General features: G+C 47.9%; 1 protein-coding gene across 7 annotated transcripts in view; it reads left to right on the top strand.

The window, feature by feature from the left end:
* The window catches only part of LOC137357029 (zinc finger MIZ domain-containing protein 1-like), a 142,568-nt gene that overhangs the window by 93,380 nt on the left and 27,569 nt on the right, over window positions 1–21,619 (top strand). For 6 of the 7 annotated variants that reach the window (XM_068022967.1, XM_068022965.1, XM_068022971.1 and 3 more), the window contains 7 exons: window positions 4,620–4,892; window positions 10,154–10,336; window positions 12,386–12,466; window positions 12,930–13,098; window positions 13,467–13,608; window positions 16,969–17,179; window positions 18,159–18,264. In XM_068022967.1, the coding sequence (XP_067879068.1) occupies window positions 4,620–4,892; window positions 10,154–10,336; window positions 12,386–12,466; window positions 12,930–13,098; window positions 13,467–13,608; window positions 16,969–17,179; window positions 18,159–18,264 (1,165 nt within the window). The remainder of the gene's footprint in view (window positions 1–4,619; window positions 4,893–10,153; window positions 10,337–12,385; window positions 12,467–12,929; window positions 13,099–13,466; window positions 13,609–16,968; window positions 17,180–18,158; window positions 18,265–21,619) is intronic. The other variant, XM_068022966.1, reaches the window with a different exon arrangement.

Below are 21,619 nucleotides of genomic sequence, written 5' to 3'. Positions count from 1 at the left end.
TGGACAGAGAGAGGGGGGAGAAGGGTAATGGACAGAGAGAGGGGGGAGAAGGGTAATGGACAGAGAGAGGGGGGAGAAGGGTAATGGACAGAGAGGGGGAAGAAGGGTAATGGACAGAGAGAGGGGAGAAAGGTAATGGACAGAGAGAGGGGAGAAAGGTAATGGTCAGAGAGAGGGGGAGAAGGGTAATGGGCAGAGAGAGGGGAGAGAAGGGTAATGGGCAGAGAGAGGGGAGAGAAGGGTAATGGACAGAGAGAGGGGGGACAAGGGTAATATACAGAGAGAGGGGGAGGAGCGTAATGGACGGAGAGAAGGGAAATGGACAGAGAGAGGGGGAGAAGGGTAATGGACAGAGAGAGAGGGGGAGAAGGGTAATGGACAGAGAGAGAGGGGGAGAAGGGTAATGGACAGAGAGAGAGGGGGAGATGGGTAATGGACAGAGAGAGGGGGGAGAAGGGTAATGGACAGAGTGAGGGGAGAGAAGGGTAATAGACAGAGAGGGGGGAGAGAAGGGTAATGGACAGAGAGAGGGGGGACAAGGGTAATATACAGAGAGAGGGGGAGAAGCGTAATGGACGGAGAGAAGGGTAATGGACAGAGAGAGGGGGGAGAAGGGTGATGGACAGAGAGAGGGGGAGAAGGGTAATGGACAGGGAGAGGGGGGAGAAGGGTAATGGACAGGGAGAGGGGGGAGAAGGGTAATGGACAGAGAGAGGGGGAGAAGGGTAATGGACAGGGAGAGGGGGAGAGAAGGGTAATGGACAGAGAGAGGGGGGGAGATGGGTAATGGACAGAGAGAGGGGAGAAGGGTAATGGACAGAGAGAGGGGAGAGAAGGGTAATGGACAGAGAGAGAGGGGGAGATGGGTAATGGACAGAGAGAGGGGGGAGAAGGGTAATGGACTGGGAGAGGGGAGAAGGGTAATGGACAGAGAGAGGGGGGAGAAGGATAATGGACAGGGAGAGGGGAGATGGGTAATGGACAGAGAAAGGGGGAGAAGGGTAATGGACAGAGAGAGGTGGAGAGAAGGGTAATGGACAGAGGGAGGGGAGAAGGGTAATGGACAGAGAGAAGGGGGAGAGGGATAATGGACAGAGAGAGGGGGGAGAAGGGTAATGGACAGAGAGAGGGGGAGAAGGGTAATGGACAGAGAGAGGGGGAGAGGGATAATGGACAGAGAGAGGGGGGAGAAGGGTAATGGACAGAGAGAGGGGGAGAAGGGTAATGGACAGGGAGAGGGGAGAAGGGTAATCGACAGAGAAAGGGGGTGAAGGGTAATGGACAGAGAGAGGGGGGAGAAGGGTAATGGACAGGGAGAGGGGAGAAGGGTAATGGACAGAGAGAGGGGGGAGAAAGGTAATGGACAGGGAGAGGGGAGATGGGTAATGGACAGAGAAAGGGGGAGAAGGGTAATGGACAGAGAGAGGTGGAGAGAAGGGTAATGGACAGAGGGAGGGGAGAAGGGTAATGGACAGAGAGAAGGGGGAGAGGGATAATGGACAGAGAGAGGGGGAGAAGGGTAATGGACAGAGAAAGGGGGAGAAGGGTAATGGACAGAGAGAGGGGGGAGAAGGGTAATGGACAGGGAGAGGGGAGAAGGGTAATGGACAGAAAGAGGGGGGAGAAAGGTAATGGACAGGGAGAGGGGAGATGGGTAATGGACAAGGAGAGGGGGAGAAGGGTAATGGACAGAGAGACGGGAGAAGGGTAATGGACAGAGAGAAGGGGGAGAAGGATAATGGACAGAGAGAGGGGGGAGAAGGGTAATGGACAGAGAAAGGGGGAGAAGGGTAATGGACTGAGAGAGAGGGGGAGAAGGGTAATGGGCAGAGAGAGGGGAAAGGGGAATAGACAGAGAGAGGGGGGAAGGGTAATGGAAAGTGAAAGGGGAGATGGGTAATGGACAGAGAGAGGGGAGAAGGGTAATGGACAGAGAGAGGGGGGAGAAGGGTAATGGACAGAGAAAGGGGGAGAAGGGTAATGGACAGAGAGAGGGGGGAGAAGGGTAATGGACTGGGAGAGGGGAGAAGGGTAATGGACAGAGAGAGGGGGGAGAAGGATAATGGACAGGGAGAGGGGAGATGGGTAATGGACAAGGAGAGGGGGAGAAGGGTAATGGACAGAGAGACGGGAGAAGGGTAATGGACAGAGAGAAGGGGGAGAAGGATAATGGACAGAGAGAGGGGGGAGAAGGGTAATGGACAGAGAAAGGGGGAGAAGGGTAATGGACAGAGAGAGGTGGAGAGAAGGGTAATGGACAGAGGAAGGGGAGAAGGGTAATGGACAGAGAGAAGGGGGAGAGGGATAATGGACAGAGAGGGGGGAGAAGGGTAATGGACAGAGAGAGGGGGGAGAAAGGTAATGGACAGGGAGAGGGGAGAAGGGTAATGGACAGAGAGAGGGGGGAGAAAGGTAATGGACAGGGAGAGGGGAGAAGGGTAATGGACAGAGAGAGGGGGGAGAAAGGTAATGGACAGGGAGAGGGGAGATGGGTAATGGACAAGGAGAGGGGGAGAAGGGTAATGGACAGAGAGACGGGAGAAGGGTAATGGACAGAGAGAAGGGGGAGAAGGATAATGGACAGAGAGAGGGGGGAGAAGGGTAATGGACAGAGAAAGGGGGAGAATGGTAATGGACTGAGAGAGAGGGGGAGAAGGGTAATGGACAGAGAAAGGGGGAGAAGGGTAATGGACAGAGAGAGGTGGAGAGAAGGGTAATGGACAGAGAGAGGGGGAGAAGGGTAATGGACAGAGAAAGGGGGAGAAGGGTAATGGACAGAGAGAGGTGGAGAGAAGGGTAATGGACAGAGGGAGGGGAGAAGGGTAATGGACAGAGAGAAGGGGGAGAGGGATAATGGACAGAGAGGGGGGAGAAGGGTAATGGACAGAGAGAGGGGGGAGAAGGGTAATGGACAGGGAGAGGGGAGAAGGGTAATGGACAGAGAGAGGGGGGAGAAAGGTAATGGACAGGGAGAGGGGAGATGGGTAATGGACAAGGAGAGGGGGAGAAGGGTAATGGACAGAGAGACGGGAGAAGGGTAATGGACAGAGAGAAGGGGGAGAAGGATAATGGACAGAGAGAGGGGGGAGAAGGGTAATGGACAGAGAAAGGGGGAGAATGGTAATGGACTGAGAGAGAGGGGGAGAAGGGTAATGGGCAGAGAGAGGGGAAAGGGGAATGGACAGAGAGAGGGGGAGAAGGGTAATGGACAGGGAGAGGGGAAAGGGGAATGGACAGAGAGAGGGGGAGAAGGGTAATGGGCAGAGAGAGGGGAAAGGGGAATGGACAGAGAGAGGGGGGAAGGGTAATGGAAGGGGAAAGGGGGATGGACACAGTGAGAGGGGAGAGGGGGTTGGATACAGTGAGAGGGGAGAGCGGGTTGGACACAGTGAGAGGGGAAAGAGGGATGGACAGAGAGGGGGGAGAGGGGGATGGACACAGTGAGTGGTGAGAGGGGGATGGACACAGTGAGAGGGGAGAGGGGGATGGACACAGTGAGAGGGGAAAGGGGTTGGACACAGTGAGAGGGGAAAGGGGGATGGACACATAGGGGGGAGAGGGGGATGGACACAGGGGGGTAGAGGGGGATGGACACAGTGAGAGTGGAGAGGGGGATTGTCATAGTGAGAGGGGAGAGGGGGATGGACACAGTGAGAGGGGAAAGGGGGATGGTCACAGAGTAGGGAGAGGGGGATGGACACAGTGAGAGTGGAGAGGGGGATGGACACAGCGAGAGGGGAGAGGGGGATGGACAGAGAGATGGGGAGAGGGATAATGGACACAGAGGGGAGGAAGAGAAGGTTGGACACAGATGGGGGGAGAGGAAGATGAACATAGAGAGAGAGAGTGAGAGAGATCACGATCACTCCTGACAGGTGGACATCTGTCCGAATTCTCCACCTTGCTACATTAATTGTGTGGGCAGACATTGACGACTTGTGCAAGCAAAAACAATGCCAAGTATCTCATTAAATAGGGAGAAACATGTTTCAAATCGGACTGTGTTTTGATAGCATTAGACTGGCTGTTTCTGCAGCTTAATTGCCCCCATGTCTGTAGCTGAGTCAATAATTTGGTCAAATACCCATGGTGCAACATATTGGGGCCTATTCCTAGCTGAGAGCCTTGTTCACAAGTGAACGGACATTCTGGAGGGAGGTGGAGAGGGGGCAGTGAGAGCTGATCCACTGGCAAAGTCCACATGGAGGGGCAAATTGGACAGGATGGAGATTGCCAAAATTACATCCAAACAACCTGTATCAAATAGGTCATGTAGGCCAGACCAGGTAAAGAGGGCAGATTTCCTTCCCTAAAGTGAACCAGAGGGGTTTTTAACAACAATGGTTTCATGGTCACCATTTTACTGGCTTTTCAATTTCCAGATTTAATCATTAAATTCCAATTCACCATCTCGCCCAAGGTGGGATTTGAACCCATGTCCCTAGATTACTGGTTCAGTGACACTACCACTACACCACTGTCTCCCCACCACTACATTACCCATAAATCACCAAGCAGGAACCAAAATTGGAACCGTCCTCATTTATACAGCTCAGTTGCTCTGGATGTTAGAGCTCAGGGATTTCAGCGAAATACCATATTTTTTTCCTCTGTTTCAGATAAGCGCAGCCCAGCCCTACAATAGCCAGTACGTGACTCACTCCGGCCCTCGAGGGCCAACCCAGATGTCCACTGGAATGACCACAGGAGGAATGGCGAGTGCAATGGGACCGTCAGCTATTGCCCATATGTCCATGAGCCACTCGAGGCCTGCTGGTATCAATGCCATGTTCAGTGCACAAAGCCAGCGAATGCCACAGCATGGGTACCTGGGATCCCGTCCAACACAACAGATGCCTGGGCAAGGAGTAAAGAGGCCTTATGTGGGTGAGGTAAGCTTGTTGAGTCATTCTTACCCTTCCATATCTGTCGGTGCTATACTCAGACCGTGAAGATGTACACATCCTTATTGCTTTGCACAGAATCACAAAATTGTTGCAGCACAGAAAGAGGCCATTCGGCCCATCGTGTCTGAACAAGCTCTCCAAATGAGCAGTTCACTTAGTGATACTCCCCCACCTTCTCTGTATAACCCTGCACATTCTTCCTTCTCATCGAACTGTCTAATTCCCTTTTGAACGCTTCAATTGAACCTGCCTCCACCACCTTCTCAGGCAGCGCATTCCAGACCTTAACCACTTACTTGCATGGAAAAGTTTTTCCTCCTGTCGCTTTTACTTCTCCTACCAAATACTTGAAATCTGTGCCCTCTCGTTCTCGATCCTTTCACGAGTGGGAACAGTTTCTCTCTATCTACCCTGTCCAGACCCCTCATGATTTTGAATATCTCTATCAAATCACCTCTCAGCCTTCTCTTCTCCAAGGAAAACAATCCTAACTTCTCTAATCTGTCTTCATAACTGAAATTCCTCATCCCTGGGACCAATCTCGTGAATCTTTTCTGTACTTTCTCCAATGCCCTCACGTCTTTCCTCAAATGTGGTGTCCAGAATTGGATACAATACTCCAGCTGAGGCCGAACTAGTGTCTTATACAAGTTCAACATAACTTCCTTGCTCTTGTACTCTACGCCCCTATTAATAAAGCCCAGGATACTGTATGCTTTATTAACCACTCTCTCAACCTGTCCTGCCACCTTCAATGATTTATGCACATCTACACCGAGGTCCCTCTGCTCCTGCACCCACTTTAGAATCGTACCCTTTATTCCATATTGTCTCTCCATGTTCTTCCTACCAAAATGAATCATTTCACATTTCTCTGCATTGAACTTCATCTGCCACCTGTCTGCCCATTCCACCAACTTGTCTGTGTCCTTTTGACGTTCCACACTAACCATCTCACAGTTCACAATGCTTCCAAGTTTCATATCATCAGCAAACTTTGAAATTGTGCCCCGTACACCGAGGTCTGGGTCATTAATATATATCAGGAAAAGCAAGGGTCCCAACACTGATCCCTGGGGAACTCCACTACAAACCTTCCTCCAGCCTGAAAAACATCCATTAATCATTTCTCTTTGTTTCCTGTCACTCAGCCAATTCCATTTTGCTACCGTCCCTTTTATATCACGAGCTCTAACTTTGCTCAGCAGTCTGCCCACAGCCATGCAACTTGCTCAGCCATTTCAGAGAGCAGTTACAAGTCAACCACATTGCTTTTGCTTTGCAATCACATATAGTCCAGACCAGGTAAGGAAAGGACAGCCAGTTGCCTTCCCTTAAGGGCAGAGCACTTTTTTTAAAACAACAATCAACTATTTTCATGAGCTTTTTAATTCCAGATTTATTTTATTAACTATTTCAATTGCCAGAGTGGTATTTGAACTTGCATATCTGCATTACCAGTCCAGTAATATCACACAATGCCACTGCTGTTGTGATATTATTATTCTCCACACAGTCCTCCCCTGTTGATGGGCTATCTCTATGCACTAGTTCCCCATGACAGCACAATTGAGATCTGTGATAATTTGGCATGTGCAGGATCACCAACGTCGTACTCTACACCTACCTATCACGCACATGTCCAAAGCTGAAATAAGCTTCTATCCTCTTTACGCTGGAGTGCTGACCATGTCAGCGTTGTTCCACAAAGGATAACATGAAAAGCCACTGTCACGTGGCAAATACCTAATGCACTCGTACTAAATTCCTCTCACCGCTGCTTTAATAGACAAGTAAAGCGCTTATACAATGAGGTCGTTCATTGTCCTTTCCAGTTGATTTATTTTACTCGTGTTCTTTTTCCTTATTCGTTCATGGGATGTGGGCGTCGCTGGCCAGGCCAGCATTTATTGCCCATCCCTAATTGCCCTTGAGAAGGTGGTGGTGAGCTGCCTTCTTGAACCACTGCAGTCCATGTTGGATTAGGTACACCCACAGTGCTGTTAGGGAGGGAGTTCCAGGATTTTGAGGCACTGCCAAAGGAGCCTTGGCAAATTGCTGCAGTGCATCTTGTCGATGGTACCCACTGCTGCCACTGTGCGCTGATGGTGGAAGGAGTGAATGTTTAAGGTGGTGGATGGGGGAATGGTGCCAATCAAGTGGCCTGCTTTGTCCTGGACAGTGTTCAGCTTCTTGAGTGTTACTGGAGCTGCACTCATCCAGGGAAGTGGCTTGTGCCTTGTAGATAGTGGATGGGCTTTGGGCAGTCAGGAGGTGAGTTACTCGCTGCAGCATTCCCAGCCTCTGACCTGTTCTTGTAGCCACAGTATTTATGTGGCTGGTCCAGTTCAGTGTCTGGTCAATGATAATCCCCAGGATGTTGATAGTGGGGGATTCAGCGATGGTAATTCCGTTGATTGTCAAGGGGAGACAGTTAGATTCTCTCTTGTTGGAGATGGTCATTGCCTGGGACTTGTATGGCACAAATGTTACTTGCCACTTATCAGCACAAGCCTGGATATTGTCCAGGTCTTGCTGCATTGCTACTCGGACTGCTTCAGTATCTGAGAAGTCACGAATGGCGCTGAACATTGTGTAATCATCAGCGAACATCCCCACTTCTGACCTTATGATTGAAGGAAGGTCATTTATGAAACAGCTGAAGATGGTTGGACCTAGGACACTACCCTGAGGAACTCCTGGAGCTGAGATGATTGACCTCCAACAACCACAACCATCTTCCTTTGTGTTAGGTATGACTCCAACCAGGGGAGTTTTCCCCTGATTCCCATTGACTTCAATTTTGCTAGGGCTCCTTGATGCCACACTCAGTCAAATGCTGCTTTGATCTCAAGGGCAGTCACTCTCACCTCACCTCTTTCATCTGTGTTTGGACCAGGGCTGCAATGAAGTCTGGAGCTGAGTGGCCCTGGCGGAATCCAAACTGAATGTCAGTGAGCAGGTTGTTGCTGAGTAAGTGCTGCTTGATAGCACTGTCGACAACATCTTCCATCACTTTCCTGATGATCTGATGGGTAGAGTGATGCGATGGTAATTGGCCGGGTTGGACTTGTCCTGCCTTTTGTGTACAGTACATATCTGGGCAATTTTCCACATTGCAAGGTCGATGCCAGTGCTGTGACTGTACTGGAACAGCTTGGCTAGGGCGTGGCAAGTTCTGGAGCACAGGTCTTCAGTACTGCAGCCCATAGTTGTCAGGGCCCATAGGCATTGCAACATCCAGTACTTTCAGCCATTTCTTGATATTAGGATGAGTTAATCGAACTGAAGTTTGGCATCTGTGATGGTGAGGATCTCAGGAACAGGCCGAGATGGATCATCAACTCGGCACTTCTGACTGAAGATGGTACAAATGCTTCAGCCCTGGGTTTGTGCTGATGTGCTGAGCTCCCCCATCACTGAGGAGGGGGATGTTTGTGGAGCCTCATCCACTGGTTAGTTATTTAATTGTCCACCACCATTCACGACTGGATGCGGCAGGACTGCAGAGCTTTGATCTGACCTGTTGGTTGTGGGATCGCTTAGCTTGGTCTATCACATGCTGCTTACGCACGCACATAGTCCGGTCTTGTAGCTTCACCAGGTTGACACCTCATTTTGAGGTATGCCTGGTGCTGCTCCTGGCATGCCCTCCTGCACTCTTCATTGAACCAGGGTTTGTCTCCTGGCTTGATGGTAATGGTAGAGTGGGGGATAAGCTGGAGCATGAGGTTACAGATTGTGGTTGAATACAGTTCTGCTGCTGCTGATGGCCCTCAGCACCTCATGGATGCCCGGTTTTGAGCTGCTAGATCCGTTCTGAATCTGATCCATTTAGCACAGTGATGGTGCCAAACAGCACAATAGCGTGTATCCTCAGTGTGAAGACAAGGACTGTGCGGTGGTCACTCCTACCAGTACTGTCATCGCCAGATGCATCTGTGATCGGTAGATTGGTGAGGACAAAGTCAAGTATGTTTTTACCTCTTGTTGGTTCTCTCACCACCTGCCGCAGACCCGGTCTGGCAGATATGTCCTTCAGGACTCGGCCATGCTCAGTTAGTAGTGGTGCTACTGGGCCTGTCTTAGTGATGGACATTGAAGTCCCCCACCTGGAGTACATTTTGTGTCCTTGCCACCCTCAGTGCTTCTTCCAAGTGGTGTTCAACATGGAGGAGTACTGACTCATCAGCTGAGGGAGGGCGGTAGGTGGTAATCAGTAGGAGGTTACCTTGCCCATGTTTGACCTCATGCCATGAGACTTCATGGGGTCTGGAGTCAATGTTGAGGACTCCCGGGGCAACTCCCTCCTGACTGTATACCACTGTGCCACTGCCACCTCTGATGGTGGGGCAGGGCTGGCGATGGTGGAGTCTGGGACATTGGCTGTAAGTCATACTAACTGAATAATACCCGTGTCAGGCTGTTGAAACTAAACAGAGCCGCAGAAGAGATGGCACGTGTTTTTTTTTTGCTAAATAACGAATAGTGTCTAAATATTTTCAGTTTATTTAATTATAAGATACACTGACCAACGTGACTGTAAAACATTTTTTGCACATCACTGCCTTTGAAAACAGCACACTAAAACAAGTCACGTTTTACACAGAGCCCTACCTTATAAATATTAGGAGTTTGCAACCAATCATTTTGCAGCACTCTGTTCGATCAATAAGATTCACACATCAATTTTATGAGAGGTTACTGACTTAAACATGGATTCTTGAGGCAGTCTGGCACTTACCATCAGCTAGTGCTGAACATAGCATAAACTTCTCGCATGTCTCCCCCCACACCCATTTTCAAATCTTAGTGCTCCATAAATTAGCATAGAATAAGTGATACATAGGGCAACAAGTGCTGGTGTGCAGAAGTTACTGTCACATATATTTCAACCTGAAATATTGTCCAATACGCAGGTAATACACAAAACTAGTCCATACTGATTAATATACTGAACTGTCCGATGCCTGGTAATACACACAATTGTTTGATATCCCAGTAATGCAGAACTGGCGGATAACTACGTCCTAAACACATTACCCTGTTGTTAAAATGTCACACTGATCTGGATTGTGTTCCAAAAATCTACAGCTTTCCTGCTCTGGGCTGCAAATTTTTTAATCTGTGGATAGTCTTGATTTCAGGGAACGTATTCCATTCAGAATGTCGCAGCGGAATTGTTGTGGTGAGTGGGGAGCCTGCTGATGTGATTAACTCATCGTTCTGTGCTTAATCTCCGGCAGCAGAGCTACCCAGGGCAACAGTACGGTCCAAACAGCCAGTACCCTAGCCAGTCCAGCCAGTATGCGCCTGCAAACCCCCAGCGATCCATTCCTTCTCCCAACTATCCTGCACATAGGATGGCAGGCCAGCAAAGCACGGGACAATACCCTATGCCCCCAGGCTCAATGGGGCAGTATTACAAGGTAAGAAAGAAGATTGTATTGAATTGCATTTGATAGAGGTGTACAAGATCGTGACAGACAAAACTGTTACTGTTAACTGATAGTACAAGGATTATGGGACACAGGTTTTGGGCAAGTGATGCAACAGGGAATGTGAGGGAAAGCTTTTTTTAGAATAACTTAGAATAATGTATTATCACATTAAAATGTTTTAAAGTGCTTCAGACATTGAATTACTTTTGAAGTACATTAACTAGAAGCCTTGCAGCATTTTTGCTCTCTCTCTTTCTGCAAGCATGACTCCTTTCTGGGAACAGATTAATTTATCCTACAGGTTAATTAAAAGGCATCACCTCCCTTTTTAGGAATAGGCATTTTTAAAAATTCGTTCACAGGATGTGGGTGTTGCTGGCGAGGCAGGCATTTCTATGAACTGGGAGCAGGAGTAGGCCACTCGGCCTCTCGAGCCTGCTCCGCCATTCAATAATATCATAGCTGATCTGATTGTAACTCAACTCCACATTCCCGCCTACCCCCTTGCTCATCAAAATTCTATCTACCTCTGCCTTAAAAATATTCAAAGACTCTGCTTCCACCGCCTTTTGAGGAAGAGAGTTCCAAAGACTCACTGAGCAAAAAGATTTCTCCTCATCTCTGTCTTAAATGGGCAACCCTTATTTTTAAACAGTGACCCCTAGTTCTAGATTCTCCCACAAGGGGAAACATCCTTTCCACATCCACCCTGTCAAGATCCATCAGCATCTTATATGTTTCAATCAAGTCGCCTCTTACTTTTCTAAATTCCAGTGGATACAAGCCTAGCCTGTCCAACCTTTCCTCATAAGACACCCCGCTCATTCCAGGTATTAGTCTAGTAAGCCTTCTCTGTACTGCCTCCAATGCATTTACATCCTTCCTTAAATAAGGAGACCAGTACTGTACACAGTACTCCAGATGTGGTCTCACCAATGCCCTGTATAACTGAAGCATAACCTCCCTACTTTTGTATTCAATTCCCCTCGCTATAAACAATAACATTCTATTAGCTTTCCTCATTACTTGCTGTACCTGCATACTAACCTTTTGCAATTCATGCATTAGGACACCCCAGATTCCTCTGCATCTCAGAGCTCTGCAATCTCTCACCATTTAGATAATTTGCTTCTTTTTTATTCTTCCTGCCAAAATGGACAATTTCACATATCATACTCCATTTGCCAGCTCTTTGCCCACTCGCTTAATCTATCTATATCCCTTTGTAGCCTCCATATGTCCTCTTCACAACCTGCTTTCTTACCTCCCTATTTATTGCCCATGAGAAGGTGTTAGTGGCCATGTGGGTAGCGCAGTGGTTAGCACTGCAGCCTCACAGCTCCAGCGACCCGGGTTCGGTTCTGGGTACTGCCTGTGCGGAGTTTGCAAGCTCTCCCTGTGACCGCGTGGGTTTCTGCCGGGTGCTCCAGTTTCCTCCCACAGCCGAAGACTTGTAGGTTGATAGGTAAATTGGCCATTGTAAATTGCTCCTGGTGTAGATCGGGAATATGGGATTAATATAAATGGGTGGTTGTTGGTTGGTACAGACTCAGTGGCCAAAGGGCCTGTTTCGGTGCTGTATCTCTCGATGGCTCTATATCAGAGGGCACTTTAAGTCAACCCTGTTGCTACAGATCTGGAGTCACATGTCGGCCAGACCAGGTAAGGATGGCAGATTTCCTTCTAGTGGACCAGATGGGCTTTTGCAACAAGCAATGATAGTTTCATGGCACCATTATTGGGATTAACTTTCAATTCCAGATTTTGATTGATTAATTGAATTAAATTCCACCAGCTGCCAAAGTAGCGGGCGTCTTGAGAAGAGAAGGAAGGTAGAAACCAGACAACGTTCTGGCGCAGACACGATGGGCCACGTGGCCTCTTTCTGTGCCGTAGACGCTCTATGATTCCAGGAACAACAAAGCCCTTGCCTCTCACCCTTGTAATGTTGACTGAGAGAACTGCTTTGGTGATAAACTGTCTGGTCATGTTCAAAGCTGTTGGTGGCTGAATCTCTTCTGCATTTTTTCTCTGCAGCCATCAGAGCAATATAATGGGCAGAATACCAGCTTCCCGGGTGGTAACTACAGTAACTACACTCAAGCCAATATCAGTGGGGTATGTACCATTCTACCTGCATTCCACCTCTAACTACTAACACCAGATAATGAAAGCATGCTCTGTAATCCACACAATTTTTGGACCGTTTGGAGGTTCGCAGTATCTAGGGATTTTAATTAATTGAGTTGCTGCAATGAAAGCAGGATTACCAACACCATCAATGACGGCCTATTTATTCTTTCACAAGGAAATGCTGTTCCCATTAACAAATGGTACAAGGACTAGGGGACACAGGTTGAAGGTTTTGGGCAAGAGATGCAGGGGGGGAATGTGAGGAAGAACTGTTTCACACAGTGGATGGTAATGACCTGGAACTCGCTGCCCACGAGGGTGGTGGAAGTGGAGACGATCAAACTCAATCCAGTGGGGTTCTGGATTGTGACGGGAGGTTTGTGACTGCTGAATGTTGACCTGCATTGCGTCTTTAAATGGGAAATAATCCGCCAACTTTGCGTTCCAGCCGGCAAGGTCAATGACTGGTTACCCGAACTCTCCCATATCAGGAAACCCAACCCCTCCGATGACTCCTGGGAGCAATATTCCGCCGTACATGTCGCCCAACCAGGATGTCAAGTCACCATTTCTTCCAGACATAAAGCCCAATCTGAATAGTCTTCCTCCGCCTTCAGGTAAGTATGAGCTACTGTCTCGTAATTACACACAACAACAAAAAAAACATAAGAATAGGGCCTGGGAGAGGAACTGCAGAATGATAGGTGATCAACCTCTCATTCTTTGAAACGCTAGAGAATAAAGGCACAGTCAATTTAATCTTCCCTTGACAGACAATCCCTCCATCCCAGGGATTAGTTCGGTGAACCTTCGTTGCACTCCCTGTATGGCAAGTATATCTTTCCTTCGGGGAATTTGTTGGGAAGGAGGATTTTGAAAGCTCTAACTAATGGTGACATTTAGTGCCTTGTACTGTAACACTGAAACAAAGTGGTATTGGAAAGCGAGGAACAGAGTCTGACAAGGTGGCTTCACTTGATTACAGTAAACCCTGCCGATGAGCTGCGGCTGACTTTTCCCGTGCGGGATGGCGTTGTACTGGAACCATTCCGCTTGGAGCACAACCTTGCTGTCAGCAACCATGTCTTTCACCTGCGCCATTCTGTGCATCAGACCCTAATGTGGAGGTGAGTAACAAAAGGGGACAGGGGTCGCGGGGGGGGGAAATCCAAGTCAAATGAGAGGTTTTACAATTGCTGCAAGTTGTCCATTGAAGTCTGACAACATTGGGAGATAGATTCATCGTTTTCCCAGTTAACTCATTTCGAATCGTCCAAAAAAGTGTTCAGCGTGCAGAGAGTGGTACCACCACCATTTGCAGATAAGTTTCAAAAGGCACCACCTGCCCTCTGAATACTTTTCAAAATCCAGCTCGGCCGACTCGAAACTTGGAATATAACCAAACCCTTTCATGATTACTAGCCAGTGAGTCCCACTGCATGTGTGTGTGTGTGTATAACAGCGCTGAGCTCAGCTGTGCTTCCTTCCACAGTCAAACGGCCTCTTTTGCAACCACTGCTTGTGGAGCAGTACAGCAATTGTGAGCAAACCCACGGGAGAGAGTTGGGGGAAGAAAGACAACATAACTGTTCTTTTATTTTTCCATCTCAGTGGGTACCGGTCACCACAAACCTCTGCAAAGGCCATCGAGGCTTATTGTAGCAAGTTCAGCACAGAGCAGGGCCCTTTGTCTCTCTGGTCCGGCACCAAACTGGATGGTGCATTTACGGTTAATGCTTAGTACGTACGTGTGAATTTGCACATTGCAGCATGTGTGCAAGAGATACTGGCCTGCTCTGTATGTCCGCCGCTGATACATCCGTAAATGCATAACAGAGAAGATGATATTATGTACTGTCTCTGAATCGACATGAACCCGGCCTGGAGGCAGTTCAACATCATGGGGTGACAGATTCACAGTGCAAAATTCACTGAGCTACACAGGTCTAATCACAGGTCACAAGCAATCCGGTTCGCACAGAGCCTCTGGGGTATTTCTGTAAAGTCAAACCTGTTTTATTCTCTGTCATTAGAACGTGGATACAGGCGGAGGCCATTCAGCCCCTCCAGCTTGTTCCGCCATTCAGTCCGCGACCAAACTCCATTTACATGTTTGCCCCATATTCTTCAATACCTTTGCTTAACAAAAAAATCTATCGATCTCAGATTTCAAATTAACAATTGATCCGCGTCAATTGCCATTGTGGAAGAGAGTTCCAAACTTCTACGATGTGAGATTAGATAAGAACAGGGGCAGTTTATGCCCCCTTCTAAGTGGGAACAGACAAAGCTTGTTGTGAATCGACTTTATGGAGACAAAGGTAAGGGCAAGCTGATGAATTTTTCAGATAGACCTTAGTCGCAAACTCGGGCAGTGATTAACAGTCGAACACAGATTATACTTACCCCTATTAGAGACTGGATTTCAGAGCGCATGACCCTTTCTCGTGCAGTTTTTTGGTCGCTCTCTCTCTGTCTCTTGCTGTTGTTCGAAAATTCTCTGCCATCGAGGGACACCTCCGAGACATCTTTAATCCTGGCTGCTATCAATTAACCCTTTCTTAGCCGATCAAGGATAATTCTTCGGCTGTTGCTAACCTTTTGGATTTACGTCGGTAATACCCCTTTGTGTCGACTATTGTATTCCATGCTTTTACATTCCAATCTCGTAACCACATAACCACTGTGCTACTATAAGCCAAATACTGCATGGGCTAAATATTGGTGACTCTTCACATGCACTTTTGCTCGAACAAAATTGCATTAGCAGATGTGCATGGGCATTGCATGCCAGTAGCAGGAGTACGGCACTATTTTGGGTGTCTGCTATGTTTTTTCTGCTGCATGGTGACAGGCTCATTATGAAGGCAAGAGCTAAATCTGGACTTGGCTGAATAATCCAAGATGACACAGAGATACACCTGGAGGTATAAGAGTTATCTATATTTCTGGCATATTGCTGCAAAAAAACACTTGCTGTAAAAGTGCATGTCAGTTTGACACTAACAAGAAAGGAATCATATGTATGTAAGTCTGAAGTACAAATCCCAGATTAATTTAGCTGCAGGCACCTATAGTTTTACCGTAGCCTGCATAGTCTGTACTTTCAAAAACAGAACTGACTCTGAATGTCCCAATATACACAGCAAAACACTGCAGTATCTTCAAACAGTGTAAAGGTTAAGATGACACAGCAGCATCAGTGGGCATTATGACAGAGTATTTTTATTTCGTTCTTGGGATGTGGCCGTCCCTGGCTAGGCCAGCATTTATTGCCCATCCCTAATTGCCCTTGAGAAGGTGGTGGTGAGCTGCCTTCTTGAACCGCTGCAGTCCGTGTGGGGTAGGTGCACCCACAGCGCTGTTAGGAAGGGAGTTCCAGGATTTTGACCCAGCGACAGTGAAGGAACGGCGATATAGTTCCAAGTCAGGATGGTGTGTGGCTTGGAGGGGAACTTGCAGGCGGTGGTGTTCCCATGCATCGGCTGCCCTTGTGCTTCTAGTTGGTAGAGGTCGCGGGTTTGGAAGGTGCTGTCTAAGGAGCCTTGGTGCATTGCTGCAGTGCATCTTGTAGATGGTACACACTGCCTCCGCTGTGCGTCAGTGGTGGAGGGAGTGAATGTTTGTAGATGAGGTGCCAGTCAAGCAGGCTGCTTTATCCTGTATGGTGTTGAGCTTCTTGAGTGTTGTTGGAGCTGCACCCATCCAGGGCAAGTGGAGAGTATTCCATCACACCCCTGACTTGTATCTTGTAGATAGTGGACAGGCTTTGGGGAGTCAGGAGGTGAGTTACTCTTGGCAGAATTCCCAACCTCTGACCTACTCTTGTAACCACAGTATTTATGTGGCTGGTCCAATTAAGTTTCTGGTCAATGGTAACTCCAAGGATGTTGATTGTTGGGGATTCAGCAAGTGGGGATGGTGAGATTCTCTCTTGTTGGAGGTGGTCATTGCCTGGCACTTGTGTGGGGTGAATGTTACTTGCCACTTATCAGCCCAAGCTTGAATGTTGTCCAGGTCTTGCTACATGCTGGCATGAACTGCTTCAGTATCTGAGGAGCTACAAATGGCGGTGAACACTGTGACAGGGTGGAATGAAACAAAAAAGAAAAACGTGCATTTATAAACGCCTTTCATGACCTCACGATGTCCCAAAGCGCTTTACAGCCAATGAAGTATTTTTTTGAAGCTTAGTCACTGTTGCCATACAGGAAATGCGGCAACCAATTTGCACACAGCAAGTTCCCAAGCAGCAGTGTGATAATAATGACTGGATAATGTTTTTGTGATGTGGTCTAAGTGTTGGCCAGGATACTGGGGATAATGCCCCTGCTTGTATTTGCAGTAATGTTATGGGAGCTCTTATGTCTGCCTGACAATAAAAGAGGCAGGGCACAATATGTTTTTATACTTATCCTTCTGATTTCAGAGTTTAAAAAGCCCAGTAAAAAGGTTCTAATGCACACTGTTCTGACTATTCCCTTCAGGCCAGATCTGGAGCTTCAGTTTAAATGTTATCATCACGAAGACAGACAGATGAACACGAACTGGCCAGCCTCTGTGCAGGTTAGCGTGAACGCTACGCCCCTCACGATAGAGCGAGGCGACAATAAAACGTCCCACAAGCCTCTCTACTTGAAGCATGTGTGCCAACCTGGGAGGAACACTATTCAGATCACCGTGACTGCCTGCTGTTGCGTAAGTGTAACTGTGCTCTTGACTTCTGCTGTACTTTCACCAATCACAATCCGCAAGAATAAGCAATGTAAGGGAAAACAACAACTTGTACTGCATGAGAAGAGAGTGATGATTGGTTGGCAAGTGAACTCTGATTGGTCAAGGCATTGCCTTGTCAAGCTGCCTGGTTTAAATTTCAAACAAAGCTTGGCAGTTAACTGTCAGTCACCATAAACTGGTGCATTCTCTATGGCAACGCCTCTACCAATCAATCAGCACTCTCTTCTCATGCAGGATAAGTTGTTGCTTTCCCTTACATCGGTATTCTTGCGGATTGTCCTGATGAGTGCAAGACAAAAAGCTTCAACAACATGTCTCCACTTTCAGCAAAACTCAAGTTCCGTACTACTAAACAACCCTTCGGAGTACGTTGACTCATCCAACTTTCTCCCTTTCCCTTAAGCCCGTATCTGCTTTGTCTGTGCTCAGCATTGCCTTCCCAGTAGCCTCACTGAAGTATCGTGGTGTTCCATAGATTGTAATTGGGTTACTTTTATCAGTTATGACAGGGATATTTCAGTCATCAGAGTGTTTCAGCTAGATTCAATCCCGTTGAAAAATATGAAATCCCAATCTTTGTCCATTAGGGACCTACAGATGTGTCAGTATGCATCTTTCTCAATGTCAGAAGAGAGACATTTAGATGTGGAAGTACACGGTGTGTGGACAAACACTTAACTTGCTCATACTGAATTCCTCAGCTGTTGATCCACTGATGGGTTAAAATAACAGGGAATTTAGAACGGGCACGTTTAGCGTTCATAGACATTGGGTGGATAAATCTGCCTCGTTTTTACCGCGAGGGGTTTATCTGTGGGAGGCACCTTGCAAACAAAGCACCTTCAAAAACAGACTCTTAATTGCAGTTGCGCATGGAGACACTTTGTGTGTTGTTCTCCAGCTGTTGACTTGACGTTCTGTTGCTTTTTCTTTCTTGCAGTCACATCTGTTCGTGCTGCAGTTAGTCCACCGACCATCAGTTCGATCAGTGTTACAAGGCCTGCTGAAAAAGAGACTTCTGCCCGCAGAACACTGTATAACAAAAAGTGAGTACTCACTGAATTCCCACCAACCCCGCCCCCCCCCCCAAAAAAAAATCCCCAATTAATGTTGGTTATTTCGGAATTGCTCTTAAGATATTTGCCTATTGTGGAAGGTGTGCCTTAGTTCTGAAGCTCCCAACCTTGGTATATTTCAGCATATTTTCAGCTACATAAGAGTTGCTGGGTGAAAATGGATTTGCGGTCCATCTTGTTTGCTTACTGCTTTGGGTACCCGCATGGGCCATAGTATCTGCTCTGATGATGCTACCTTCCATGACGGTGCTTCTAATATGTCTTTTTCCTCAACCGAGGATTCCCCCCCACTGTGGTTGACAGGGCCCTCAACCGTGTCCGACCCATTCCCCGCAACTCTACCCTCACCCCTTCCCCTCCCTCCCAGAACCGTGACAGGGTTCCCCTTGTCCTCACTTTTCATCCCACCAGCCTCCATATCCAAAGGATCATCCTCTGCCATTTCCACCACCTCCAGCGTGATGCCACTACCAAACGCATCTTCCCCTCCCTTCCCCTGTCAGCATTCCGAAGGGATCGTTCCCTCCGCGACACCCTGGTCCACTCCTCCATTACCCCCACCACCTCGTCCCCTTCCCATGGCACCTTCCCCTGCAATCGTAGGAGGTGTAATACCTGCCCATTTACCTCCTCTCTCCTCACTATCCCAGGCCCCAAACACTCCTTTCAGGTGAAGCAGCGATTAACTTGTACTTCTTTCAATGTAGTATACTGTATTCGCTGCTCACAGTGTGGTCTCCTCTACATTGGGGAGACCAAATGGAGACTGAGTGACCGCTTTGCGGGACACCTCCGCTCAGTCCGAAGGCATGACCCCGAGCTTCCGGTTGCTGGCCATTTCAACACACCCCCCTGCTCTCAGGCTCACATCTCTGTCCTGGGATTGCTGCAGTGTTCCAGTGAACATCAACTCGAGGAACAGCATCTCGTTTACCGATTAGGCACACTACAGCCTGCCGGACTGAACATCGAGTTCAATAATTTCAGAGCATGACGGGCCCCCACCATTTTACTTTTATCTTTTTTGTGTTTATTTAACTTAGTTTGTTCAGTTTGTTTCTACTGTGCCTATCCACCTTTTGTTTCATGTTTGTACTTGCGGCTGTTCATTTTCAGCCCATTAACACCCTATCTGTACTAATGCTTTGTCTTTCAGCACACCATTAACATATTGTTTGCCTTTGCTCCATGACCTTCTGGTCGGTTATTCTCTGTGACCTTGTCCTATCAACACCTTCTCTTTTGTTATCTCTTGCCCCACCCCCGCTTTACTTGCTTAAAATCTTTTACATTTCTTATATCTGCCAGTTCTGAAGAAGGGTCACTGACCTGAAACATTAACTCCTCCCTCTCCTACTTTGTTCTACTGTTCTGGACAGTGAAATAGCTTGTCATGGTCTCAATTATCTCATCCCTTTAAGCATCTTAAAAACAGCAAGCATATCCTTACCTTTTCCAGTGAGAACATGCCCAATCTATATCATCACTCTGGCTGTTGTGTGGCAAGTAACATTCGCACCACACAAGTGCCAGGCAATGATCATCGCCAACAAGAGAGAATCTAACCATCTCCCCTTGACATTCAATGGCATTACGATTGCTGAATCCCCCACTATCAACATCCTAGGGGTCACCATTGACCAGAAACTAAACTGGAGTAGCCATATAAATACTGTGGCTACAAGAGTAGGTCAGTGGCTAGGAATCCTGAGGCGAGTAACTCACCTCCTGACTCCCCAAAGCCTGTCCACCATCTACATAGCACAAGTCAGGAGTGTGATGGAATACTCTCCACTTGCCTGGATGAGTGCGGCTCCAACAACACTCAAGAAGATCGACACCCATCCAGGACAAAGCACCGCCTTCACCACCTTAAACATTCACTCCCTCCACCACCGGCGCACAGTGGCAGCAGTGTGTACCATCGACAAGATGCACTGCACCTTCCAAACCCGTGACCTCTACCACCTAGAAAGACAAGGGCAGCAGACGCATGAGAACAGCACCGTCTGCAAGTTCCCCTCCAAGTCACACACCATCCTGACTTGGAACTATATCGCCGTTCCTTCACTGTCGCTGGGTGAAAATCCTGGAACTCCCTCCCTAACAGCACTGTGGGCGTACCTACCCCACATGGACTGCAGCGGTTCAAGAAGGCAGCTCACCACCACCTTCTCAAGGGCAATTAGGGATGGGCAACAAATGCTGGCATAGCCCGCGATGCCCACATCCCATGAATGAATATAAAAGAAAAGAGATGTGGGCACAAACAAGTCTCGAGGTACTAAAGGCATGGATGAATGTTTCAGTAGCAGAGGAGCTGAGGCATGGGTGGAGTCAGGGATGTTAGGGAGGTGGAAATGGGTGGTTTTAGTGTGATGGCACGGATCTGTGGTTGGAAGCTCATCACAAGATCAAATATGAACGTCAACGTTGTGAAAAATACAGTTTCACCTTGGACAGTTGGCAGGCAATAGGGTGAAGTCGGTGGCTAGGGAACAGAGTTCGTGGCGGGAAGGAAGACAATCGCTTCAGCCTTGAAATAAATTTCTGCCTATCCAGTACTGGGTGTCGGACAAGCAGTCTGGGGTTGAGTGAGCTAGTCAGGAGATAGACTGGTTGTCGTCAGCTGTGTTTTCAGATGTCACCGAAGGGGAGCATGTAAATGAGAAATGGGGGCGGTTGGGTGGCCAAGGATAGATCCTTAAGGGACACCAGAGGTGACGGAGCGGGAATGGGAAGAGAAGCCAATGGTGGTGATTTTCTGGCCACGACTGGATACGCAAGAATGGAACCAGGCGAGTGCAGTCCCACCCAGCTGGAGAGGTGTTGGAAGGGGATGGTGTGGTCAACCATGTCAAAGGCTGCAGACAGGACGGGGAAGAGTGGCTTATCATTTGTGACTTTGATTAGCACGGTTTTGGTACAATGCTGCCCGACATAAGAGATGTCAAATAACTCTGAAGATTCAAAGGAATTTTAAGAATCCAAACAATACCTTATTTTAGTTTCATGCAATGATTATTCTCCCATTGAAACCGCAGTGCTCTTTATTGAGCTTTGTGCTTCTGCATAAATTGAACTCTGAAACATCTGGCCAGTCAGCATACGCAGCAGGCTGCCCTGATTTGTTATAAATTTCAGTTTTGGTTGATACGAAATGAGGGCTTGCCCGTGGAAGCTGTGTTTGCGGTGAGCAGGAATGAAGAGTGTTGGGAGAAAACTCCAAACGTAACTGATATTCTTGGTTATCAATTTTAAGACCTGTTTCTTCTGAGAAAAATGATCTCCATAAAGCAGTTCCTGTTAAATTAAAACAGTCCTG

Source organism: Heterodontus francisci, chromosome 47 (genome assembly GCF_036365525.1).
Source record: "Heterodontus francisci isolate sHetFra1 chromosome 47, sHetFra1.hap1, whole genome shotgun sequence".
Classification (NCBI taxonomy): Eukaryota; Metazoa; Chordata; class Chondrichthyes; order Heterodontiformes; family Heterodontidae; genus Heterodontus; species Heterodontus francisci.
This window is presented reverse-complemented; position numbering and strand designations above follow the sequence as displayed.